This window comes from Portunus trituberculatus, chromosome 25 (assembly GCF_017591435.1).
Source record: "Portunus trituberculatus isolate SZX2019 chromosome 25, ASM1759143v1, whole genome shotgun sequence".
Taxonomy (NCBI): Eukaryota; Metazoa; Arthropoda; class Malacostraca; order Decapoda; family Portunidae; genus Portunus; species Portunus trituberculatus.
The window spans coordinates 14,284,441-14,311,940 of record NC_059279.1 but is presented as its reverse complement, the minus strand read 5'-3'; the positions used below and the strand labels follow the sequence as shown (position 1 = coordinate 14,311,940).

General features: G+C 40.2%; 1 protein-coding gene across 1 annotated transcript in view; it reads left to right on the top strand.

Moving 5' to 3' along the window:
* The window catches only part of LOC123508661 (cGMP-dependent 3',5'-cyclic phosphodiesterase-like), a 183,561-nt gene that overhangs the window by 91,700 nt on the left and 64,361 nt on the right, over nucleotides 1-27,500 (top strand). Inside the window, 7 exon segments of the mRNA XM_045262506.1 lie at nucleotides 11,359-11,853; nucleotides 11,856-12,046; nucleotides 12,207-12,316; nucleotides 14,315-14,454; nucleotides 17,723-17,922; nucleotides 19,208-19,334; nucleotides 25,137-25,279. Of these exon segments, the coding sequence (XP_045118441.1) occupies nucleotides 11,359-11,853; nucleotides 11,856-12,046; nucleotides 12,207-12,316; nucleotides 14,315-14,454; nucleotides 17,723-17,922; nucleotides 19,208-19,334; nucleotides 25,137-25,279 (1,406 nt within the window).

The following is a 27,500-nucleotide window of genomic DNA, read 5'->3' as shown; positions in this document are numbered from 1 at the left end:
TTTTCCTGAGTGACCGTATCTGTAATTTTACGTCGTTAAGCTGCTTTACCTTTTTCCCTTTTTATTTCTCACTTTTACTTGATGTTTTCTGTAATTGTAGTTTTATTTTTTTTTTCTTCCCTTAGTGTAATTTTCTCCATTACATTTCCCTTCGTGCATTTTTTTTTTTTTATGTGAGTGAAGCTTTTCGTGTGTTTACCGTATCTCTAGCTTTCTCTCACGTTTTCTTTTTCTCATTTCATTATTTTGTTATATTTTCTAAGTCGCTGCCTCACCAGAACGTCTCAGCACAAAGAGTCCTCCCTTTAAAAGCTCTCTTACCACTTCCTACTCTACTTTTCTTTTCGTTTTTAACTTCGATTTTTTTTTCCTTTCTTGCCTTCCTGTAACGGCTTTGTTTGTCGCTTTCGAGACTGATTATTATTGTTTCTGTTGGAGCCTTGAGTGTTTGAAAAGACTTATGAAGGAGGGACCGTAGTGCAAAGGAAAGGAAAGGAATGAAAAGAGAAAACATGAGAAAAGTGATAATGCAAAGTAAAGGAATTAGAAAGAAATTGTGAAAATACAAGAGAAAGTAACTATGCAAGGAGATAAGAAATAAGGAAAGGAAATGGAGGACACGAAAAAAGGGACATTGGACAGAAATAGATGGAAGAAAAGTGAAAATGCAAAGAAAAAGTTAATAAAAATGTAAAGAAATGGACTTATAAAAGGGAGAAGAGGGAGACACCGTTTAAAAGGACATAAGAAATAATGCTAAAAAGATATGAAAAAAAGGAATACAAAAACACAAAAAAGTAACAATGTAAAAGAAAGAAAAGAAGGAAAAAGAGGTACTGTTTCAAATATACAAGACATAAAGAAAAAATTGCAAAGAAACGAAAATATAAAAGAAGTAGTGGTGAGTCAAATAAAGAAAGAACGAATGAAAGAGATAAACCGAAAGGCGCTGAAGCAAAAATACATTGTAAGAACGATAGAAGAGGAGAAAGACAAACAAGAGACTGAGAGAGAAGAAAAAAAAAATGTACGAGAAATAAAATGCGTGAGAATAAAGAAAGAAACAAAAAAGAAACGAGAGGAAAGGAGCGAAACTAAATGAACGGAACCCAAGGAGAACACAAATAAGAGGAAGAAAATTGAAAGCAGACGCTAAAGAGAAATAGAGTAAGAAAGACGAAATGGAGAAAGAAAGGAAATGGGAAAACGAAACTAACGTAAAAGAAAAGTTATCCATAGAAAGAAAGGCAACAAATAAAAAAAAAAAAAGTTGTAACGAAGGGAAAGATGATGATGAAAAAAAGGAAAGTAGTGGAGAAGAAGAAAAAGAAGGAGGAGGAGAACAAAAATAACAAGAACAACAAGAAGAGGAAGGAGAAGAAGTAGAGAAGAAGAAAAAGAAGGAGGAGGAGAATGAGAAACAAGGAAAGGAAGAAGAGGAGGAGGAGGAGGAGGAGGAGGATAAGAAAAAGAAGAACAAAAAGAACAAGAACAAGAATAAGAGGAAGGAGAAGAAGAAGAAGAAGAAAAAAGAAAGCAAAAGATTTTAAAGAAAAAAGGAACAGATGAAAAAACTGAAAACAAATAGTAAATGAAGGAAGAAAAGAAGAAGAAAACGAAGAGAGAAAAGGGAGATATTTTGCAATTAGTGAAGTTTGACCATCAGTTAAGGACACTTAAGGGAGTTTTTGGCCGTAATTGTGGGCGAGTCGTGGAAATCAAAGAAAATCCAAGAAGAGAGTAAGAACCAGGAAGTGTAAAAGGGGAAATTGTGGATATTTTCATTGTTTTTTTTTTTTTTTTTTTTTTGGGGAGCTTAAGGTCAGTCGTGGTATTAAAAGAGCACTGTTAGTAGGTTTGTGGATCCTGGACTAATAACAGTAGTAGTTGTGGTAGGTTGTGGTAGTAATAGTAGTAGTAGTAGTAGTAGTAGTGGTGGTGGTGGTGGTGGTGGTAGTGGCGTTGTAGATTTCATAGTAGTAGTAACAGAAGTAGTGGTAATAGTAGTAGTTGTAGTAATAGTAGTAGTAGTAGTAGTAGTAGTAGTAGTAGTAGTAGAAGGAGGAGGAGGAGGAGGAAGTGGTGGTGGTTGTAGTAGACTGCTACCACTACTTTGATTACTACTGCAACTGCTATTATTCCTACCACTACCACCACCACCACCACCTCAACAACAACCACAACAATAACAACAACAACAAGCAGCTATAACGTGTCCATTATCTTTCCTGACAACTTGGAAATGGAGAATCATCACACTTTTTCATTTATTTATGTTTTTTTTTTTTCATTCTTGGTATGTCTGTGTCATTTTCCAGAATTGCTCATCACAGAGACTACAACACACACACACACACACACACACACACACACACACACACACACACACACACACACACACACACACACACACACACACACAACAAAGGCTTTTTTCCTTTTTATTTCGATTTCGTGGTTCAACATTTTTTATAGCCATTTTTCTCCTTTTTTTTTTTTTTCTTTTTGCCACGAGGATTCACAAGAGAAAACTGAAAATTGTTGTTACAGTTTCACTCTTCCACTTTATTTTTTTCCTTGGAATCTTAACAAAATAAAAACAGGAAAAAGGAAGAGAAGGATGGGAGAAGAAAGGAAAATTAAGAAGAAAAACTTGAGAAATTGGAGAAAGAGGGAAAAGGAAGGGCGATAAAGGAGGAGAAGGAGGATAAATGGAGGAATGAAGACGAAGGAAAGTTGTAATCGACAGGTATTAGGTGTGTTGAAGGAAAGATAGCAAGTTCACAGGTAAGAGATGGCATAGGTAATTGGATGGTAGGTCTCTCTCTCTCTCTCTCTCTCTCTCTCTCTCTCTCTCTCTCTCTCTCTCTCTCTCTCTCTCTCTCTCTCTCTCTCATCCTTTTTTATGTTATGCTTTATTTTTCCTGTTTTATCAGCATTTTTGTTTTTTATTTCCTATTTTCTATTGTTATCCTAATCATACTTTTCCATAATTTTCTCTATCTTACGTTTCAGTACTTCTTTTTCTTGTATCGTCCTTTTTTTATTTTCTCTCTCCTTTATCTCTTCTTTCTCCTCTATTTTAATCCTTCCTTTCCCCTTTTTTTTTCTTTTTTCCCTTTTTCATTTTACTCCCAGACAAAATTTTTCTTTTTTTTTTTCCTTCTTTACTTCATAACTTTTTTGCTCCCTCCTCTTCCTCTCCTTTTGTCCTTTGAAGCAGGCTCACATTTCCTTTTTTTTTTTTTTTTTTTTGTATTTTTTTATAATCTTTCTCACCTCTTCCATTCTTCGTTTTCTTTTTTCTCTTTTTCCCTTCTTCGTTGCCCTGGTTTTCCCCTTTATCATTTTTTTTCTTTTTCTTTCCTGTCTGCTGTCTTTCCTTCACCATTTCCTTTTATCATCATTGTCTCTCTTGCTTATTTTTTTTTCTTTTCTTCTTGAGTTAATGTGAATTTTCCTTCTCTTCTTTCTTTATTGTATTTGTTCCATTCATCCTTTCTTCTTTCCTTCCTCCTTCCTTCTTTCTTTTTTCCTTCCTTCTTTCTTTCCTTCCTTCCTTCCTTCCTTCCTTATTCACTATTTTCACTCCTTGTTTATATTGCATCTTACCTTCCTTTTAGTTCTTTTATCCTTCCTTTCTCTTTCTCTCCTCCTTCACTCTTTTCTCCCCATGTCTTTATTGTTCTTTTTTTCCTATCTTTCCCTTTTCTTTCCCTCTTTCACAATCTTCTCCTCTTCTTTATTCCTCCAGTTTCCTTATGCTTCCCTTCTTTTTCGTTTTCCTTCACCATTTTCTCCAATTCCTGTCTTTATTGCTCTATTTTTCTTATCCTTCCCTCCTCTTTCCCTCCTCCTTCACTATCGTTGCCACTTCCTTCCTTTATCACGTCTTAACTTCCTTCCCTTCATTTGTATCCTCAATTTGTCCCTCCCATAGTGGTCACTTTCCATCCTCTCGTGTCACACCCTTTCCTCATCCCCTAAATCTGGCCAATTTATCCCCCCAATACTCTCTCTCTCTCTCTCTCTCTCTCTCTCTCTCTCTGGTAATTTGTTTCGAAATCTCCTCCTTCTTCTCCTTCTCCTTCTCCTCCTCCTCCTCCTCCTCCTCCTCCTCCTCCTCCTCCTCCTCCTCCTCCTCCTCCTCCTCCTCCTCCTCCTCCTCCTCCTCCTCCTCCTTGGTCTTTGTTCTGGATTTCTTTGTTGTTGTCGTTTTTTGTTGTTATTGATGTTTTTGTTCGTTTCTTCTTGTTATGTTGGTCGTTTCTACCTTTTCTTCTTTATTTTCTGCTTCATCCTCATCATCATCATCTTCTTCTTCTTCTTCTTCTTCTTCTTCTTCTTCTTCTTCTTCTTCTTCTTCTCTCTCTCTCTCTCTCTCTCTCTCTCTCTCTCTCTCTCTCTCTCTCTCTCTCTCTCTCTCTCTCTCTCTCTCTCTCTCTCTCTCTCTCTCTCTCTCTCTCTCTCTCTCCCCTTCCCTTCCCCTCCACTCTCTTCCCCAATCCCACTCTCCCTCCACAATCCCCTTCCCTCTTCCCTTCCCTTCCTTCCCCCTCTCTCTATCTCTCTAATTCCTTGACCACAATCAACGCAACGTGACTTCAAGATTTCAAAGATTTTCCTCGTAACTAAATTCGAATGGCTCCTTTTTATTTGCTTTAGTTTCTCCATTGCCTCTGATCCTCCCCATCTGTATTCATAGCTCGGAATGAATTACGCTGATTGACTCCGCCTCCTGTTTTCTAATGGCTGAGGGAATAAGGGAGAAGGAGAGAGAGAGAGAGAGAGAGAGAGAGAGAGAGAGAGAGAGAGAGAGAGAGAGAGAGAGAGAGAGAGAGGAATATTTGAAGGGAAAGGAAAGGAATAAAGGAAAGTTTTGAGGATGAAAGAATTTAATATTGTCATGGAGTTTATAATAATGAAGATTTGGCTGGGTTCTCTCTCTCTCTCTCTCTCTCTCTCTCTCTCTCTCTCTCTCTCTCTCTCTCTCTCTCTCTCTCTCTCTCTCTCTCTCTCCACTCCATTATCTCCTCCCTCCAGCCTTTAGGAAGTCGCCAGAAAAATGTCTTACGCCCGGAGAGAAAGAGATGGAGGGAAGGTGGCATGGAGGGAAGGCAGGAGGGAGAGGGAGGGAGGTAAGGAGAGGGGAAGGGAGAGAGGGAATCTTGGTATTAGCTTTGAGGAGAGAAGTGGTGGAGGGAAGAAAGGTAGGAAAGAAGGAAAGACGTGTAGGGGAAAGAGGAGATAGGGAGGAAGGGATAAGAGGTAGATGAGGTACATTTGAGCCAATTTCTCTCTCTCTCTCTCTCTCTCTCTCTCTCTCTCTCTCTCTCTCTCTCTCTCTCTCTCTCTCTCTCTCTCTCTCTCTCTCTCTCTCTCTCTCTCTCTCTCTCTCTCTCTCTCTCTCTCTCTCTCTTGTGTCTCCTCTCTCTTTATTTCCTACATTTACTTTTCTTAATTTTTTCATGTTTTTCTGATAAATTTGGTTACATATTTGTAATAGTAGTAGTAGTAGTAGTAGTAGTAGTAGCAGTAGTATAAGTAGTAGTAGCGGCAGCAGTAATAGTAGCAGCAGTAATGGTAGTAGTAGTAGTAGTAGTAGTAGTAGTAGTAGTAGTAGTAGTAGTAGAAGTAGTAGTAGTAGTAGTAGTAGAAGTAGTAGAAGTAGTGACAGTAACAGTAACAGTATATTCTTGTTGCTTCCTGAACATATACGTTGTTATCCCCGAAGGAAATCAATGAAATGGAAAACTTGGAGGAGAGTGATGTGGCGGCAGGGTGGTGTCTAATCACTCTCTTGTTGGCAGTTCGCAGCTTCCTGAGTGTGTGGCGTCGAGTATACACCAGCTAAGATCTTGATGCCTGACCAATCTAAGCCAAAACCTCTTATCCAAGCCAAAATCTCGTTAAAGATGGTATTTTTTTCCTTAGTATCTCCACTTTTTAAATGCAACAACTGTTTTGCGTTTTTTTCCGAGTCAGTGATCTCTAATTGCGTTTTCCTCACATTTCTTACTGGGCTGGTTCTCGTGTGTGTCCCGCCGTGATGAGATTGGCTGGCGTGGCCTGGCTTTACTTAGATCTCCTTAGAAACTTCATCCAACCAGAAACTGTATCCAAGGAACGTTCATTTTTGTAAGGTAGACGCTCGACTGAAGGTAAGAAAACGCTATATGGAATCAGAAAATAAGTCAGTGAGTGTGCGAGTCTCAATAGAGTACAGCGAGAAAGGGAATATTATAAATTTGAAAAGTGTTTTGTAACTATCCCCGTGGAATCGTGTAAGTCGCTGGTACATTTTCACGTAAAGTCACTCTCCTTAACGTTTTGATAATCTTTACTATTATAAATAGTCTTACTCAACAAACATATATGGCGGAAAGAATCATCTGCCCTGCGAGCTAATTTTCTCTCAATATTAGACGCTTAAACCTCCGATAATCCAATACGTTTTAATTATAATGGAATTTTACGTAAACTGCGTGTTTTGTAATCAGAAAAGATTAGATATTAAATATTAAATTGCCATCGTTCAGGAGGTGACACTAAGCGCGCAGCCAGAAATACAAAAATGATTCTAAGTATTCAAGCGTATAGAGGCGAAGTTTACTTTCCCAAGAGCTCTGAGAATAGTTCCGCGTATTCATGGGCAAAGAGGCGAAATTCACCTTTCCAGGGACTTTATTTTTCAAGTGCGGAGACCAACGCTGCATTTAGAGAAGCGAAAACCAACACCCGTGAGAAAGAAGCCATTTGAGTCCCACTTCCCAAAATAAAATCAGTATTTCTCAACATTTCATCTCAGTTTCTGTATTGAACAAGCTTTCGTGGAGGCTGTTTGGATTTTTCAAGTATTCTTATTCTTTGTTTTTGTTGATAATGCAACACGGATTTTGCACCATCACTGAAAAAAAACACCCTTGGGAAGACGATAACACATTCTTGTGGTGTGTGAAAGAAGACGTTTAAGAACATGGACCTTAGACATGTTTTAACTAATACTCCCTAAAATGTGTACAAGATATCAGAAACTAGATGGATCATAAGAAAGAAAACTACATGTTCTTTATATCTTTCTCTCTTTTTTTTTTTATCTCAAAAATGTAATAAGAAAAAGGAGTTACGTGTGTCATACTGAGAAAAGCAAGACCTGAACACATTAAAGACACTTGGAAATGTACCTATGTGGCATTTGTAAACCTATCTTCATTGTATCTTTTATTTAAACCTGAAAAGCTGTAAGGTACCATTCAAGTGCCCATTTGTCACACTCAACTGCTTACCTCAAGGACAACTGATAATTTACTCTCTCTCTCTCTCTCTCTCTCTCTCTCTCTCTCTCTCTCTCTCTCTCTCTCTCTCTCTCTCTCTCTCGTACAACCAAGGAGTTTTCATATAATTGGCTGTATAATCCTGCCTCCCTAATCCTCTTCCTCCCTCCCCTGCTTCCCCATCTCTGCCATTCATTTCCTATACTTTTCGTGCGTCTCTCTGCAGTCGAAGTACATTAAATTCTCTATTGGCTCTCCTGTACTTGTGGAACACTGCCTGAGCGTTTCTAGTACACCGGAACAATGTATTCAATATGCTATTAAGATATTTTTAGGTCAAGCAAGATATGTGTTACGTTTCTCTCTCTCTCTCTCTCTCTCTCTCTCTCTCTCTCTCTCTCTCTCTCTCTCTCTCTCTCTCTCTCTCTCTCTCTCTCTCTCTCTCGCCCAAGCAATTTAACAGTTGTGTATGTTTGTGTTGGAGCAATTTTTCTTTTTTTTTTATCTATCCACGATGTTTGTTGACATATTTACTTTATATTAAATCTGTGAGCCATTGGAATTTTAGGCCTTATATTCCTTTCTCTCACACTGCAATATTCATGCATGGCTATAGAATTAAGTGTTTGCATAGTAATTCTCTGCATGCTTGAAGGGATGTTTGCCCTGCAGTCTGAATTTCCGAGCCAAACATAGTGAAACCCGGCGTGGGAGAACCGTAGACTTTCTGGAACCCACGCCACGTTCGATGCGAGGCTATCAGTGTTGGGGGAGAGGGTGGGTATGTAAAGGTGCCTCTCTCTCTCTCTCTCTCTCTCTCTCTCTCTCTCTCTCTCTCTCTCTCTCTCTCTCTCTCTCTCTCTCTCTCTCTCTCTCTCTCTCTCTCTCTCTCTCTCTCTCTCTCTCTCTCTCTCTCTCTCTCTCTCTCTCTCTCTCTCTCTCTCTCTCTCTCTCTCTCTCTCTCTCTCTCTCTCTCTCTCTCTCTCTCTCTCTCTCTCTCTCTCTCTGTGTGTGTGTGTGTGTGTGTGTGTGTGTGTGTGTGTGTGTGTGTGTGTGTGTGTGTGTGTGTGTGTGTGTGTTTAATATTCATGTTACAGAGAAAAGAGCAAGAATAAAGGAGAGAAGAATGAAAAAGTGTATATTTGTATTTTTGAGAAGCTGGCGTATCTGTGGCGTGTCTGTCTGTCTGTTTGTCTGTCTGTCTGTCTGTCTGTCTATTCGTCTGTTCTTGAAAATCCTCCATCACTTCCCCTTCCTCCCTTCAGCCAGGCCATTTGTGTTCCCTTTCCCCTCCACCATTTATTTATATTTTTCTTTTTCTTTTATTCGTGTCACATCTATTTCCATCACAACTTCCTCCTTCAACTTTTATTCCAAACTTCTTTTACATTCCCTCTTCCTCAACGTTCTACCCTTTCCCTTTACCTTTTATTCGTAATTTCTCCCATTTTTTGTATTCACCTTTCGCCAATTTCAATCATAACTTCCTCGACCATTTTTTTTCCCCTACTCAAACTCCAGACCCCTTCCCTCCTCTCCTTCTCTTCCTTCGCTGTTTTCCCTAATTACACCGATCTCCGCCTGTACTATTGTCCTTTCTCTTCGTTCTTTCCCACATCTTAGCGTCACGTGCTGTTCACTTGTGTTTCCTCATCTTTGTACATCACTTTCGGCATTATTTTTCATCTTATTTCAAATTCTTTCTTTTCTTTCTCCGTTGTTTTCCCTAATTACTTCTACGTTCTTTACTCTTCGTTTCTTCTCACATATTTACGTTTTGTTTTCCTGTGTTTCCTCATCTTAGTATATCACTCGTGTATTATAAATTTCTCGAGACTTTTTTTTCCCAATTCCGTTTTTTGTTTCCTCATTATTCCTATTTCTATTGTCATTATCCGTCATTCTTCTTCTTAGAGCAATGTATTGTTTACCTCTAAATCCTCAGCGTAGTTGTTCATCACTCACATTTTTTTTCTTATTCATTTATTTTATTATTTTATTTTATTTATTTTTTTCGTAGGTAGGACGCCAGTAAGGACAATAAAGATTACAATGAAAAAAAACGTCGACTGAGGTGCCGGGTCCACACACAGACAAAAGTGTCAGCCAAAGCCTGTGTTTTTTTTTTTCTTCTTCTTCTTCTTCTTCTTCTTCTTCTTCTTCTTCTTCTATTACATACTCCACTTCGTTCCTTTCCACATTTTCGCCGTGGGTCATTTGTATGTATTTACCTGTGTTCTATCATGCTAGTAATCTGTATATCAGTCTTATTATCCCATGACTAAAGTTTTTTTCCATATTTTTAACTATTTCTCTCTTCTTACGTCTTAACGCTGTGTTATGTACCTGTGTTTACTTGTGTCCTTTCATGCTAATAGTCTGTATATCAATCTCATCTCATGACTAGCTTTTTTTTTTTTTTTTTTCGTATTATTTTTAACTCTTCCTCTCTTCTCACGTCTAAGCGCTGTGTTATTTATCTGTAATTATCTGTGTTCGTTCATGCTAATAGTCTGTATATCAATCTTACCTCATAACTAGCTTTTTTTTTTTTTTTACTATTCCACCCTTCCAATATCTTAGCGTCACGTACTTTTTTAATTGTGTTGTCTTATCCTTCTAGTCTGTATATCACTCGTGCCTTCCTCGTATCAGTCATCCTCTGCGTCGTCTCAGTCCTTGTACCTCCACTTCTGCAAGACCGCTTGGCTGCCTTCCTCTCTTCCGCCCCTCTCCTGCGGTGCTGCCTCGGTGTCTCTCTCACTCTCCTCTTGATCAATAGCGCCACTGCACCAGCTTGCACCACCTGCTGCCCAACCTAACCCACACCCCTGGACAAGCCACTTATGCCTTTGTTACTCCTGCTGATACTACTGTCGTTACCGCTAAAATTGTTAATGATGATGATGATGATGATTGTAATGATGATGATTATTTTGATGCTTCTCTTTCTCTTCCTACTTTTCCTCCTCATTTTCCTTTTCCTTTTCCTTCTCATTTTCCTTTTTTTCCTTCTCTTTCTCCTCATCTTCCTTTTTCCTCCTCCTCCTCCTCCTCCTCCTCCTCCTCCTCCTCCTCCTCCTCCTCCTCTTCCTCCTCCTCTTCATCGTCTATTACCAGTGTCTGTGTGGCGTATCCTTGTGTCTCTTTGTCTCCTATTGCGCGCAATTCATCTGCCTTTGTGCCTCTGTTATGTCCGCTGTGTGTGTGTGTGTGTGTGTGTGTGTGTGTGTGTGTGTGTGTGTGTGTGTGTGTGTGTGTGTGTGTGTGTGTGTGCCGAGCATCAAGCATCTTCAATCATAAATTAATCTCACTTGACTCGCAAACTAATGGTGAATGCAATCAGTACAGGAAGCGAGGCAGTTATGGCACCACCACCACCACCACCACCACCACCACCACCACCACCACCACCACCACCACCACCACCACCACCACCACCACCACCACCACCACCACCACCACCACCACTACTACTACTACCACTACCACTACTACCACCACCTGGCTCAAGGACGCTTCAGGACGGCTGGACGAGAGCCATAAAGAAGCGCATCGTATATTTTATTTCCAGACCACGGGGAGTGATTAGTAGCTGGAATGGCGCCGTGAGAGGGTCGTCTGAGGTCGTTCGCGTCGTCTCATATTGCTTCATCCTTTACGACCTTTGCTCTTATGCTTCTGACAGTTTTTCTTTATTTCTCAGGTTAACTGGCAGTGGTTATTTTTCTTTTATTTGTGTGCTAATTGATATGTGTGTTAGTGCTCTTTCTTTTTGGCGTCATTTATTGTGCTTTCTCTCTCTCTCTCTCTCTCTCTCTCTCTCTCTCTCTCTCTCTCTCTCTCTCTCTCTCTCTCTCTCTCTCTCTCTCTCTCTCTCTCTCTCTCTCTCTCTCTCGTCTGTTTATGTTCTTGTCTGTTATCTATTGGGTGTTTCCAGACCTACAACTTGTTGAGTACACTGTTTGTCACCAGGAAAGTTGATATTGTCTTTTCGTGTGTGTGTGTGTGTGTGTGTGTGTGTGTGTGTGTGTGTGTGTGTGTGTGTGTGTGTGTGTGTGTCACATCCGTCTTCTCCCGACAGGTGAGCAACAATAGCTTCAGCACGGCGCTCTCCTCCCGGCGTCCCATCACCCTGGCGGACATCGAGCCGTCGCACCGGGAGGACTTGTGGCGGCTGCTGGGCCTCATCCACGACAGCGAGCGGTTCAGCGCGGTGGGGCGGACGTGTGTGGACCACGACGGCGGGGACGACGTGGTGCAGGAGCGCCCCTGCCTGCGGGAGACGCGCAATGGCTCGGCGAGGAGTGTGGACGCTGCCACCACTTCCTCCCGCAGGCTGTTCCGGGACTTGTCGGTGGACCAAGACACAAGAGGCCCGGGAGAGGCACACCCGGGCAGACGCTCCTCGGCCGCCCCCCGCATGGCCTTCTCCACGCACAAGCTGCAAAGAGTACCCACATCCCAGCCCAGGGCGAGGACACCCCCGCCAGGCTTCCCACTGTCTCGCACACCGTCAGCCTGCCCCCAGTGGAGGCAAACCATGCCCCCAGAAGTACCGGTAAGGCGTCCGTGTCGGGCCAGCATCACCTGGAGCGCCACGAGTCTGAGGGCTACCGTTCGCTGGCGCCCGTGTGTCCCGCCTCGCTGCTGTGTGTTCCTGTGCCCGGCCCGCGCAGGGACGCCACCGCCATGCTGGTCGTGCTGGTAGACAAGCAGGGCGGCGGGGACTTCCTGCCGCAGGACGTGCAGGTGGTGCAGGACTGCTTCAGGTGGGTGACTCATGCCCCTGGCTCTCACACTTGTGTATGGGATTATACTTGTCCTTTCGCCCATCCTGCCACTCTTGCTGGTATATGGTGTGAGTGCGTGAGTGTGCGTGTGGGTGTGTCAGGTGTGCAGGTGTGGCGGCTGACAGGTGTGTGGCAACAGGTGTGTGGTGGGCATCCTACTGAACACCGCGGAGGCGGAGCGAGAGCGGCGACTCAGGACGCAGTGCCAGGCGCTGCTGACGGTGGCGCAGAACCTCTTCACTCACCTCGGTAAGACTTCCGCCAGAACAAAACTGATTGCATTAGTAGTAGTAGTAGTTGTGGAACTAGTAGTAGTGATAGTAGTAGCAATAGTAGTAGCAGTGTATATAGCTCTAGAAAAGTGGAATTACATTGAAAGAAACCTAAGTAAGCAACAATAAGACCAGCAGCATAACACTGGTATGAACATTGAACTTCGACAATGAATTAGAGGAGAGGGAAAACAATACTCTCACATCGACAACAACAGCTACAACGACGACAACTTAAACTACAATAACACTAACAGAATAATCACCATTGTCTCATCCATCAACTACTAAAACGTTTCGTATTCAAAGAAACACACACACACACACACACACACACACACACACACACACACACACACACACACACACACACACACACACACACACACACACCCCGTAGCTCAGTGGTTAGAGCGCTGGCTTCACAAGCCAGAGGACCGGAGTTCGATTCCCCGGCCGGGTGGAGATATTTGGGTGTCTCCTTTCACGTGTAGCCCCTGTTCACCTAGCAGTGAGTAGGTACGGGATGTAAATCGAGGAGTTGTGACCTTGTTGTCCCGGTGTGTGGTGTGTGCCTGGTCTCAGGCCTATCCGAAAATCGGAAATAATGAGCTCTGAGCTCGTTCCGTAGGGTAACGTCTGGCTGTCTCGTCAGAGACTGCAGCAGATCAAACAGTGAAACACACACACACACACACACACACACACACACACACACACACACACACACACACACACACACACACACACACACACACACACGCCCGGTAGCTCAGTGGTTAGAGCGCTGGCTTCACAAGCCAGAGAACCGGAGTTCGATTCCCCGGCCGGATGGAGATATTTGGGTGTGTCTCCTTTCACGTGTAGCCCCTGTTCACCTAGCAGTGAGTAGGTACGGGATGTAAATCGAGGAGTTGTGACCTTGTTGTCCCGGTGTGTGGTGTGTGCCTGGTCTCAGGCCCATCCGAAGATCGGAAATAATGAGCTCTGAGCTCGTTCCGTAGGGTAACGTCTGGCTGTCTCATCAGAGACTGCAGCAGATCAAACAGTGAAACACACACACACACACACACACACACACACACACACATCAAGACTAACCAAAAGTAACAAATATAATCTCAAGTAAAGAAAGAAGAGATAAGCTAAGCAATTACTGAGCCCAACAGTGAACTCTAGTCTCTTTATAAACCTTCCTTTGGTCCACCTGTTGAATTTGAAAGAGCAAAGGTCAAGGATGAAGGCATTGGTGGTGGTGGTGGTGGCGGCGGTGGTGGAAGAAGCACAAAGGAACACAAATTAGGGACAAATACTTTTTATACATCTTTTTTCCCCCAATGTGGCTCTTTGTGAGGGTGATGGTGATGGTGGTGGTGATAATAGAAGGGGAGACTTAGTGGTAATGGTAGTAATAGTGGAAGTGGAGGAGGTGGCAGTGGAAATGGCGGTGATAACGGAGGAGGAGAATGTGCTGGTGGTGGAAGACGAAGAGAAGGAGGAAAAGGTGGAAAAGAAGGCAAAAGAGAAAGAAAAAAAAAAAGGATACGAAGGAAACAGACAAAGGTTGGTTGTGTTGGGAAAAAAAAAGAGAGCAAAACAAAACAAACAAGAACAATTGGCGCCCAACACAAAACAACTTCCCTTTTCCTCCACCTAAAGAAATGAGAGAGAGAGAGAGAGAGAGAGAGAGAGAGAATGAATATGCCTAAAACAAAACATACTCTCTCTCTCTCTCTCTCTCTCTCTCTCTCTCTCTCTCTCTCTCTCTCTCTCTCTCTTCCAACTCTGCCAATCATTTTAACAATTCATTTTTTTCTTCCTCCATCTCTCTTCCTTACTGTAACCTTGTCTAACCTAACCTAACCTAACCTTACCTTACCTTACTTTCCTGTACATTACGTAACCTAACCTAACGTAACCTCTCCTAACTTAACCTAACTCATCTCACTTTACCTAACTCCAACCTAACCTGCAGATGACGTGTCGGTGCTGCTGCGGGAGATCATGGCGGAGGCGAGGCAGCTGACGGACGCCGAAAGGTGCTCACTCTTCCTGCTGGATCGGGAACACGAGCAGCTGGTGGCCAAAGTCTTCGATGGCGAGAGGAAGGAAGAGGTAAGCAGAGAGGAGGAAGAGGAGGAGGGTTGAGATATGCAATAGGAGGAGAAGAGGGTGTTGTAGGAGGGTTGAAGTATGCAGGAAGAGAAGAAGAATGAGGAGGAGGAGGAGGAGGGTTTAGGTATGCAGGGATGAAGAAGAGTCGGAGTTGGAGGAGGTTTGAATTAATCAGGAAAAGAAGGAGGAGGACGAAAACAATAGGAAGGTTTGAAATAGATAGAATGAGGAGGAAGAAAACGTGGTGTAAGCAAAAGGAAAATAACTAATAAGGAAGAAATTCGTGGAGGAAAGGGAAGGGAAAAAGGTTCAGATAAGCAAAATGGAGGAGGAAGAAGAGGATAGGAAGATTTAAGGAAACCAGGAGGAAAAGGAGAGGAGAGGAAGAGATTCAAAGAAGAGGAGGAGGAGGAGAAGGTTAGAGGAATAGGAGGAGAAAAAGGAACGGAAGATGTTTATAGAGGAGGATGTGGAGGATAGAGGTAAACAGGAAGAGGAGGAGGAGGAGGAGGAGGAGGAGATGGAAGGTTAAAGTAAACAGGAAGAGATGATGATGAGGGTCTAAATTCTACATTAAAATATTTGCGTAAGAAAGGAAGTAGGAAGCACCAAATAAAGGAAAGAAGAACAGCTAAAGATGATAGAAAGAAGAAGAGGAAGAGGAAGATAGAGGCGATGATGGTGGAAGAGGAAGGTTTAGTCGTTAAGTTAATAGTGTCTACATTAAACCAAAAGAAAATAGGAAGAGGAGAAATATGATTGTGGAAAATGAAGAAGTGATAGGGAGAAATAAAAAAAAAATGAAAAAGGAGAAAGAAAAAAATGAAAAGGAAGGGATGTGGTCAATTTGTTTACTTGAAGGAGGAAACAATAGGGAAGGATAAGAAGAGAAATATGATTGAAGGAATAAAGAATTGATAAGGAGAAAAAAAAGTAAAAAGGAAGAGATGTAGTCAATTTGCCCACATGAAGGAGGAAAGAATGGGGAAGAATATGAAGAAAATGAAAGAAAATTGAGATAAAGGGAGAGAAACAGAGAAGAGGAAGAAGAAAAGAATAACGTCAAAGATTCAGTAACAATGCAAAAAATAAAGGAAATGAATAGCAAAACAAATACTTAAAGAGACAATGAAGAAAAAACAAGAATACACACAAACAACAGCAGATATGTTGGCCCTAACGATATTATTACAAATTAAACTCAAACTCACATTGAGAAACTGAAGCGTAGAATGTGTACTTATAATTGTTAACCTCTTCAGTACTGGGACACGTTTTACCATGAGACTTGTGTACGATTAGACCATTTTATTGACATTACGAAGTGTCTATGGAGGTCTGAAAATTAATGGTCTCATTCTTCACATTTTAATCTTTCACCTAAGTTTCTGAAGGTGTATAAAATCACCAAATAGTAAACAATGAATATGGAAACGTGTCATGGTACTCAAGGGGTTAATAGGATAGATAATAAAGATAAAAAGAAGATAGAGGAGAAGAAGAAGGAAGGAAGGAGAATGAAAAGAAATTAAAAGACAATAAATGAAGACAAATAGACCGAGAAAGAGAGAGAGAGAGAGAGAGAGAGAGAGAGAGAGAGAGAGAGTGTTTGTCTGAGAAAAGTGAGAGATATGTGAGTAAAGAGTTAATGAATAAACGTGTTGAGAGAAGATTAAATAGAGACAAGGGGTGACGAAATTAAAACTGGGAGATGGAAAAAACGGGAACAATATAAAGGGGGAAAGAAAGAAAAGGACTGTACAAACATGGAAGGTGATAGAGAGAGAGAGAGAGAGAGAGAGAGAGAGAGAGAGAGAGAGAGAAGGAATATGATGGTAAGAAAAATATAAAGAGAAAAAAGGAAGAAAATGTGAACGAAGATAGGTAACATGAAAAGAGTGAAAATAAAGAACATGTCAGTTGATTGAAAAAAAAAAAAAGAGCAATGGAAGGGAAGCAATTAAAGCAAAAAGAGAAAACAAACTAAAGCCAACACAAAAAATTAATGAAAAAAGGAATTCAGCTTTGAGGAAACACAGAGGAAAAAATACTCGTGGATAAAAAAGAAAATGGGAAAAGTATAGGACAGAAATAAAAGAAAATAAAAGAAACGACCTCGAATATTCACTTAAAGATAAAACCATCAAGGGGGAAAAAAGTAAAACATCAAAAATATATAAAAAAAAAAAATGTCGGAAATATAGTTAAAAAAAATAAATAGAATAAAACATCAAAAATATATGAAATAAATAATAATGTATCAGAAAAATAGGTGAAAAATAAGAAAAAAACAAAAAAGAAATAAAATTGGGTCAGAAAAATAGATAAGAAAATAATAAAACAAAGCATCAAAAGCAAAAAAAAAAAATGAATAAATAAATAAAAAAAAATATGCCACAGAAAAAATAGATAAAAATAAAAACAAAATATGAAAAAAAATAATGAAAAAAATTGATAAGAAATAAAATCCATCAAAAAAATAAAGAAAGAAAATAAAAACGTGCCACAGAAAAATAGATAAGAAGAAAGTAAAAAAAAAAAAAGATACTTAAAATTCACAAAAAAAAGAAAAAAATATATATCGTAGGGAAAATTATCGTAGAAAAAGGAGATAAAAAAATAACAAGGCGACGAATATTCATAAAATTATCTGTAACCTTATTAGGGTGAAACTCCTCCCCTGGAAGCCCTGCAAGTTGACCTTTATCGCTTCAAGACGGTGTCGCTCCCTATTACACCCTTAGGGCCGTGTTAATAGGTTGCCGGGGAGAGAGAGAGAGAGAGAGAGAGAGAGAGAGAGAGAGAGAGAGAGAGAGAGAGAGAGAGAGAGAGAGAGAGAGAGAGAGAGAGAGAGAGAGAGAGAGAGAGAGAGAGAGAGAGAGAGAGAGAGAGAGAGAGAGAAACGGGGCAGGGATACATACTTACATAACTACATACATACATACAGACAGACAGACATAGATAAAACTGTTGTGAAGTAATTGACAGACAAACAGACAGATGGAAGAAATAAACTGACAGAAGAGAGAGAACCAAAGAAATAAATAGACAGCCGGAGAAACAGAGAGAGAGAGAGAGAGAGAGAGAGAGAGAGAGAGAGAGCCCGTACTGAAATAAACATAAAAATCAAACCTAAAATCTCTAAAAATATATAAGAAATAAGAAAAAGTAAAAAAAAAAAAAAGAAAGCAAATCTGAAATAAATAAGTTAAAAGAAATAAGAAGTATAAGGAACGAGAGAGCGAACTAACCATATTTCTCCCAACAGTCCCTCGAAGAAGTTCTCCTACCTGTCTTGCAGAATTTACCTGGTGTCTACGTCACGGGAAGTACCTGGAAACACCTGTCCTGTCCTGTATTCACCTGCCCTTCACACACACCTACCTTGACAAACACCTGTATTCTTACCTGTACATTTTCCCCCTCACCTGCTTCCCTGCTTCGCCACCTTTGTACTCCGAAGCTCCTGTGAGACTTGGATTCGTAGTTTTGAAGCACTGAAGCACCAGTTTTATGTTTTCTTTTAGTTTCCCATTTTCTTTCGTTTTTTTGTGTTGCTTTTTGTCTTTTTTTTTTTGTTGTTGTTTTGGGTGTTTGTGTTTTTGTATTTTATGTTACTCTCTCTCTCTCTCTCTCTCTCTCTCTCTCTCTCTCTCTCTCTCTCTCTCTCTCTCTCTCTCTCTCTCTCTCTCGGTTTTATTTCCCAGTTTCCTCTCTCTTCCTTCCTCTCCCGTCCCTCCTCTTCTTTGTTTCATCCTCTCACACTTCCTTCTTTCTTCCTACTGTCTTCCTTTTCCTCCTGTTTTCCTTCCGTCTGTGCGTAACTTTATTTTTAATTTTTCCTTTCCTATTTTTATCTTTTATCTTTTATTCTTGTTTTCTTCCCATTCTTTACTTCTACTTCCTTTTATCATGTGTTACGACCTTCAAGCAGCCTGACCCAGTGCCCTCAAGGAGCTGTGGGCACCAGTCACTGATTAGGTTAATCACTCTTATTAAATGCAAAAATTAAGATAAGTAGTCAAGAGTGACTTGGCTTCCATGCAACGGTTCTTAACGCAAAAGGCTGTTCAAGGGTGTAACAGAACTGAAAAACTAATAATAAGGAAAGGTTAAGAGAAATCATTTAAATCCTTAACTAATTTATTAACAAAAATAAGCAAAGTTAACTTAACAACAAACAAAATTAAACTTCAGGCCCGTGGATAGTTAAAAGTATAGTAATCACATCCAAATAGAGAGAATAATAGCACTCACAAAAATATAGAATCACAAAATATAATAAATCAGGTAAATAAGTTTAACCTAACTGCTCAATACTGAAATAAGTCACCCGTGGGTGTCAACACACCTGCAGCTCAACACCACATACACAACAAAAGAAATAACTCATTAGCACCAAGAAATATAATAAATAAGCTGCTTAAGGGTGAAAAGAGCATAATATGAGACCACAAAATAAATAAATAAGTACCACACTTACTAGAAGTAATAAGTAAACAAATTCACCACACACTTGCCCTCCCCTCTGGCTGGTACACACAATAATGAGTAAATCACCACAAATAATATGATTGTTAGGTAATACAACCACAATAAACACCCAAAATCTCTCTTGGCTTACCAACACTCACAAAATGGCCGTCATCCCTGGCGTCCCTCTACGCCACACAAAGATAAATCACCAAAAATACCAGATAACACCCAAAACACCCAAAATATTCACACGTCACAAAACACAGTGACAAATAAGTGCCAAGGAGAACCAGAATCCCTACGATCAGAGAAATAAGGATTTATACTCAGCCAGAGATATGAGAGATGAGATGAGGGGAGCGGAGTGGCGGTCACAGGTCAAAGCCTTGAGGCACACCCGTGTGGTCTGAGTTTGTGGCGTCGGTTCACAGGCCTTTGTCCGAGGGGAAAACATTACGTCACATGATGTCATCTGAGCACCCATTGGCTAACACTCTCTAAACCTGCCAGAGGGCGTGATCAGAGTACCATCTCATTGGTCCCGGCTTCATCGCCTTCCTCTCACAAAGACAATAGCAAACATGACGTCACGACACTCTCCGACGAGCAGCCGCTTACACTAAAAGCATAGAAGTACATTATTACAATAAATGTATACGAATCACGAAATACTAATGTAACATACAATAAAATAATAAATGGGTAAATATTACATACATAAGAAAGGCCGTCCTGAAAGCATTACAAATATATACACGACGAAAATATTACTGTCAGAGCGCCATCACAACTTAAGCTAAAACACAATACAATATATTAGATATCTGACGGTCGTAACACATGTGTTTCTTGCTTCCGTTCAAACAATATTCATTCTATCTTTTCCATTTTTTTCCTCTTTTTTCTTCTCCCTTTTTCTTTTTCTTTTCTTTCTATCATCTTTGTACTTTCATTTTTTACTCTTTTTATTATTGTTTTTTCTTCATTCCTTCTTTTCCATTCTATCTAATCTTTTTCTTGCTTCTCCAGTCTTTTTTATTCCATTCTCTCTTCTCTCTTTCCTCAATTTCTCTCTCTCTCTCTCTCTCTCTCTCTCTCTCTCTCTCTCTCTCTCTCTCTCTCTCTCTCTCTCTCTCTCTCTCTCTCTCTTTTCTTCCACGATCTCTTCCCTTTCCTCTTTTCTTCCCCAATCTCTCTCCTTTCCTTTCTTTTTCCTTCCCCAATCTCACCCTTTCCCTCTCTATCCTACTCCGTTCTCCCTTTTTCCCTCATTCCTTCTGCGATCTCTTTCCCTTTTTTTCCTTCTCCAGTTTCCTCCTCCCCTCCCTTTCTTTCCCTTAATCTCTTTCCTTTCACCTCCCTTTCGTTTCCCTTAATCTGTCATTTCCCCTCTCTCTCCTTTCCCTCCCTTTCCTTCTCCAATCTCTCCTTTCCCATCTCTTTCCTTCCCCAGTCTTCCTTTTCCCTCCCTTTCCTCCCCTAATCCCTTTCCTTTCCTTTCCCTTCCCTTCTCCAGTCTCTTTCCCCTCTTTCGTTAGTCTCTCCTCTTTCCCCCTGCCATTCATTTTCCAATCTATCCTCTTATTATCATTTACATTCTCCCATCTCTTTCTCCCTCTTCCCTCCTCCTCCTGTCTCTCCTTTCTTTCTCTATTTTTTACCCTTCTTTCCCTCACTTGCTTCTCTTCCCTCTCTTTCCTCCCTCTCCTCCAATCTCTTTTTTTCTCCTCTTTCTTATATTTTTTCCCCTTCCTACTCTTACCTACTCCCATTTCTTTCCCTATCTTCCCCTCTCTTTCTTCCAGTCTCTCTTTCCTTCCTCTCCTTTCTATCTCTAATCTCTCCCTTTCTGTCTCCCATCTCTTTCCCTCTCTTTCCCTCTCTTTCTCTAATTTCTCCCCTTCCTACCTTTACATCCTCCAATCTCTTTCCTCCTCTTTTCTCCCTCTCCTCCAATCTCCCCCTCCTCTCCCTTTCATTTCCTTAATCTCTTTTTTTCCCCCTCCCTTTCCTTCCTCCTTCTTTACTCCCTCTTCTCCAATCTCTTCTTCCTCCCTCTCTCCTTTCCTTTCTCCCCTTTCTGCCCTTACCTACTTCCGTCTTTTCTTCCTTCCTATACCTACTTCCATGCCTTCTCACACTCCGGTCTCTTCTCCTCTCACCCCTTCTCTCAATCCCGCGACGTCCTGATAGTCTAAGTAGAGGCAAGCGAGCACCGTGTTACCGTGTTGGCGCTAATTAACATCATAAAGGACACACTGTTGTCAGAGGAGCGACGCACGTGTGACTAGAGCTTGGTTTGGTAACACTCACCTCCACCTGGCAGTGTAAAAAGTCCCTTATTAGTTTCTTGAACAGTGTGTGACTTTGATTCCCATACCTGGTACATTTATTGGCCTGTTTTATGACTAGGCGTTGAGCTGACGTGAGTTTATGTATATGGGTTGTTTAGAAATGCTTTGTTCTCTCGCTACGACTACTTTCAAAGGCCATAGAGATGATTAGTTGGGCTCTCAATATTGGTTCTCTTGTTCATAATGTAGACTTCTTGTTGATTTGTCACTAGAATCGTATAAAACTCTTAGAAAAACTGTAACTTGAAATTTATTAGGTGGGTTCTCCATAATGTTTTACTCGTTCATAATGTAGAAATCTTATTAATTGGTCACTGGAATCGGATAAAACTCTCAAAAACTAGCTATTATCTGGGTTCTCAATAGTATTTCTCTTGTTCATAAAGTAGAAGTGTTGGTAATCTGTCACTAGAGTCGTATAAAAACCTTAAAAACTCTAACTTCAACTTTAAAGGGTGTGGCTTCTCAATAGTGTTTCTCTTGTTCATAATGTAAAAGTCTTGTTAAATTTATCACTTGAATCGTAAAAAAATACTAGAAAAAAACAAACTTCAACTCTATTAGCTGGCTTCTCAGTAGTGTTTCCCCTGTTCATAATGTAGAAGTCTTGCTAATCTGTCACTAGAATCATATAAAATCCTTAAAAAACAATATAACTTCAACTAGAGTCTTTCTAGATAGTCAGAGTGCGGTGCAGAAGTGTTTCAAATTATGGTCCTTTGTACGAGTATATTTGACAGCCGTAGTATTTTTTTTATAGTTAATATAGAGACATGGCCATTCGCTCTTCACGTATTTAGTTATTAGTTTATCTCAAGGTTTTCTGTTTGCAGCGTAGAGTGAAGTAAGTTGGCAAGTGACGTCAGCTTATTTGAAACACCTTGGAAACCTTGCTATTTTTTCTCACATGGTAATTGTGTAACATGACGGCCCACTTCTTACATATTTATGCTTTAACCTACATTTACTTTTAGCTCCGTAAGTAGGCAGAGAGAAAACGGGAGCTTATTTATATTCCTGGAAAGTGGTAATGAAATTTCTCTCAGAACTAATAGTGTTGTGCTCGCCCTCTTTTCCCGGCTATATGATTTGATTTGAGGCTTTTCATTCTCAACCCAAAGAGGCTTTATATATATATATATATATATATATATATATATATATATATATATATATATATATATATATATATATATATATATGTATGTATATGTATTAACCCCCTTTAGCACCATGACGCATTTTCATATTTCTTCTGCTTACTATCTGTTGATTTTATATAGCTTCAGATAATTATGTTGAGATTAGAATAATGAAGACTGTGGCCATTAATCTTCTGACCTCCATAGACCCTTCCTAATGTAAGTAAAATCGTCCAATTATACCTAAGACTCATGGTAAAAATGCGTTCCAGTACTGAAAGGGTTATTAAGCTGCCCTCGGCCATTACCCCCTCTTACATGAGTAAAAAAGTTTGCTACGAGAAGTTTTAAGCCTGCGTATATCCCTGAAGATCTTGTTCCGAAGCTTAGCAGAGTCCACTTTACGCTACACGCTTCACTGTATGACCTAACTTGAATCCCCAACACAGTAATCAAGTAAGTAGGAAGCGAGAAGACGTAAGCTTGTATATCTGCCACTGACGACCACGTATCTTATCCTGTAGTAGTGTGAGTTCCTACCGTTGAAGAGTGCGAGTATTAAGGAGTCTGGTTCTGTGATCGTACTCGCTTCACTCGTCACCAAGTCTGTCTCCTTAAGTTTGCCTCCCGACGACACGTGAACAATGAACACTGCCGCTGATTGATCCTCTACTCATTGGTTGGTCTTCCTGTTCCTTTCCTGCTTCGAAATGTGCGAGAAAGTGAGGTATTTTTATTTATTTTCCTTCCCCACTATCTTTCCTTTTCTCCTTTCCCTCGACATTATTTTCCCTCCTCCACGATCTCTCTCCTTTCCTTCCACGATCTCCCCTTTTTCCTCTTTTTCTTCCATGATCTTTGCCTTTCCTCCTTTCCCTCCACAATCTTTCCCCCTTCCCTCCTTTCCATCCACGATCTCTCCCCTTTCCTTTTTTCTCTCCACGATCTTTCCACTTTCCTCTTTTCCCTCCACAATCTCTTCCCTTCCCTCCTTTCCTTCCACAATCTCCTCCCTCCTTTCCTTCCACGATCTCTCTCCTTTCATCTTTTCCTTCTACAATCTTGCTATCAAGGTAACGGATAACATCAATGGAAATTTCATGTCTAAATACAGGTTTTGGAAGGAATAAAGTCAATTTGCGTCACGTTTCAAAGCATAACTGGAATTTATAGAGCAATGAGCGAGTGAGTGCTTCAGTGAGTGGCAGTGTTACCATGTTTGCGAGTGCTCAGTTGAGGGAAATTACGCAGAACAAATGGTAAAGCAGTGAAGTAGATTTGTAGTGTATTTAGAATGTGCGCTCTTAAGATTGATAGTGTTGGTAAAGGATCCAGTAGTGTGTGCGATGTGTCTTGTAAGAAATTGTACCTTTGATAATACACGAGGTGGTTTTTAATAGTTTTTAGAATGCACTTATGGTGTTAGAAATATTATGAAAAATATCCTAACCCTTTATAATCTGTGTGTACTGTAATACAACTCTCTAAGGGGGATACAATCATTACCTCATTGAATAAAGTAAATCCTTTATCATAACCACTAAAGAAGGATCGAATAGCGTTTGAAACACATAAAGAGAATTACTTGTGAATCATTCTGCTATATTAGTCTTAGAAGGATTTGATATTGCTTGCATAAGTGTCCTTCAGGTGGTTATATATCGCTCGGCTCCTCTGTAGGACTCCATAAGGTCAAAAGAGCGAAGGAACAGAGGAAGGTCAAAGGGTGTAATGAGTGACTGATCAATGCCGGGAGGGAGAAAGTGAAAGTAATTGGTATGAAAGGCTATTTTGGTGGTGCTGATGGTGATGCAACAGTGAGAGAGAGAGAGAGAGAGAGGGGGGGAAGGGAGAGGGAGAGGGATGCTGGGGAAGGGGAAAGGTTAATTGAAAGACAATGAAAAGTAGAAGAACGAGAAAATTTAATGTGATGAAACTGAAATAGAGGACAAAAGGAATGGAGAGAGAGAGAGAGAGAGAGAGAGAGAGAGAGAGAGAGAGAGAGAGATTAAGAGACAAGAATGAAGGTAGACAGGAAGAATAGAGTATGAGAAAAAATTGAAAGAAGAAAGGAAGTTGTGAAATATGTGAAATATGTGAGAGAGAGAGAGAGAGAGAGAGAGAGAGAGAGAGAGAGAGAGAGAGAGAGAGAGAGAGAGAGAGAGATTCCACAAACTTTTTAACTAGATGATGGTCTGGAGTTAATGACGAGTGAAGGAAAAAGAAATAGATAAAGAAGAGAGGGAAGGAGGAAGCCGCGAAGGAAAGAAAAAGACGTTAAGTAAGATTAGCAGGAAAGGAAAAGATGAAAACGAAAGATAAGAAAAAAAAAGCGAAAAGCAGAGAATAAAGAATTTAGAAGGGAAGAAATTGATAAGTATGTACTTGAATGAATGAAGGAGGAGAGGAAGGAAGGAAGGAAGAAGGAATACAGAAGATAAAAGAGATGGAGGAAGAGGAGGAGAACAGTTACGTAAAGAGGGAAAAAGGGACGGAAGAAAATATGAAACAAAGAAGAATTAGAGGAAAGAGAGAGAGAGAGAGAGAGAGAGAGAGAGAGAGAGAGAGAGAGATCTGACTTAAATGTGTTACGAAGGAAAGAATAGGAGGCAAAATTTAAGAGGGAAAAATGTGTTTGAACTAAAAGCATCTTGATTGAGAGAGAGAGAGAGATGACCAGAACGTGACCCCCACCTGTCTATCCCTTCAGAGTGCAGGTGAGGTGCGTTTGCCGGCTACTCAGGGCATTGCGGGTCACGTGGCATCGACGGGCGCCCTTCTCAACATACGCGATGCCTACGCCCACCCGCTCTTCTACCGAGGCTTCGATGAGTGTACCGGCTTCAAGACCAGGTAAGGAAACGTGTAGTGCTCTTTGGTAGTATGTATTTTGTAATTTGGAACTCTGACACTCCTTAATTCCTTCTGTATTTCCTCCTTCCTGTGACTTAAACTGTTCCTTAATCCCTTCAGTAGCATGACCCGTTTCCATATTCATTCTCCTTACTATTTGGGGATTTTACACAACTTCAGAAAATCTTGTGGGGGATTAAAATAGTGATGGTTCTGGGCATTAATCCTCTGACCTCCATAGACTCTTTCTAATGTCAATAAAATGGTCTAATCGTACACAAATCTCAAGGTAAAGATGTGCCCCAGTATTGAAGGGGTTAAGGGGGTTTGAAGACATTTATCCTTTATTTTTAGACGTCTGTTTTTTTATTATGTTTGAGGACCGGTACTTTTGGGGATCTTTACTATTCTGTTATTCTGTTTTTCTTGGTTTCTATTTCTTTGTAACTCTGGAACTCCATACCTGCTTCTGTATTTCCTCCTGCCTGTGTTTTTAAGTGTTTCTAAATGGCTGTTCTAAGACATTTAATCCATATTATTTTTATGATCACTTTTTATTCAGTTTCGAGGACCGGTATCTCTGTTGGTCTCTATTATTATTGTTATTCTGTTCTCCTTGGTTCCTATTTTCTTCTAACTCTGGAATTCCCTGCCTGTTTTTGTATTCCTCTTTCCTTGGGTGTGTTAAAACTAATCCTTTAATTTCTGACGTTTGCTTTTGACTCTGGTTGTTGACTGGCACTTCTGTTCGCCTTCATTATCGTTATTCTTATTTTGTTGCCCTTGACTGGTGCCTTTCCTACAATAAAGGAATGAATAGATAGTTAATATATAGATAGATCAAAAGTTAGCTTATTATTTGGTTTGTTTGTTGGTTTGCTGATCAAATGAGGGCTAATTCGTTATTTTTATCATTTGTTAGTTGTATTTGTTGTTTGGTTAGTTTATTGATTGTTTACTTGTTTGGTTGATTATGTTTTTTCACTTAGATTGGGTTAGATGTTTGTTTAGTTAATCGGTAAATCAGTTAGTTAGTCAGTCAGTCAGTTAGTCAATTAGTTAACTGAGTTTTTGCTTTCTCAATAGATCAGTTATTTATTTTCATTGTTCTTTTATTAGTTCATTTTGTTTGATAATTCTGTTGTTCTTTTATTGTTTATTTCCTCAGCTTACCTGGTTAGATACTTACCCCTCACTGTTCCTTTCTTTGCCTGACAATTAATTTAGACTCGCTTTCTACTTCTTTTGTTTTAATTTTTATTTTTCTAACTCCCACTCATCTTATTCTTAACAGCTTCAAAGTTTCTAATTTCTCTCTCTCTCTCTCTCTCTCTCTCTCTCTCTCTCTCTCTCTCTCTCTCTCTCTCTCTCTCTCTCTCTCTCTCTCTCTCTCGCTCTATCTATCTCTCATTTAAGATGCATTTAATTCATACACATTTTTCTCTTCTCAAATTTTGTCTCATATTTTCTTTCCTTCGTAACACATTTAAATCAGATTTACATTTTTTCCCTCCACCTCTTCCTCTTACAGCTTCTTTCTCTCTCTCTTTTTTTTCTCTCACTTCATTTTTTCTGTTCCCTCGAGACGCACTTAAGTAATTTTTCCTCCATCTGTAAACTTCACGCCAGCGATTCCCACTCCTAGTTCTGTCAATAAGTTTTTTTTTTTTTTGTGGGAAAGTTATCCTCTCCTCCGCTTGTCTTACCGCTTCACTCATCACTCAAAACTTTATACGCTGAGCCTCTCGAGTTTTATATTCAGCTCTCGTGTTGGTTTCTCTCTTGGCGAAGTCTTCCAGTTATAACCAACGTGTGTGTCTGTGTGAATGTCCAAGTAAGAGGCGATGTGGCTAAGGTTTACGACAATAGAATATAAAAAAAAAGGGTCTACGTGAGGATGCTGGTCCTAAGAAAGGGTTCTCAATGAGGATATAAAAAAAGAAAACGAGGAATGGTGTTTTTAGATCTCCTTTTTTTGAAGTAGTTGAAGTCATAAGGAGTCGCAAGTTTAGAATCAGGTGGAGTTTCAGAATTGAGTTATACGAGTAAAAGGGATGTTAGATTAGAAGTACTGATTAGATCTGGCGAGTGTACTAGTGTGTCAACCTTGATTTGATATGGAAAGTCCTTCACTTATTTGTGTTTCTTGTATCTGTATTTATCTAGGATTTGTATTTTAGATTAATTTTGGTTGCATTTTTCTCTTTTTTTATATATCGAT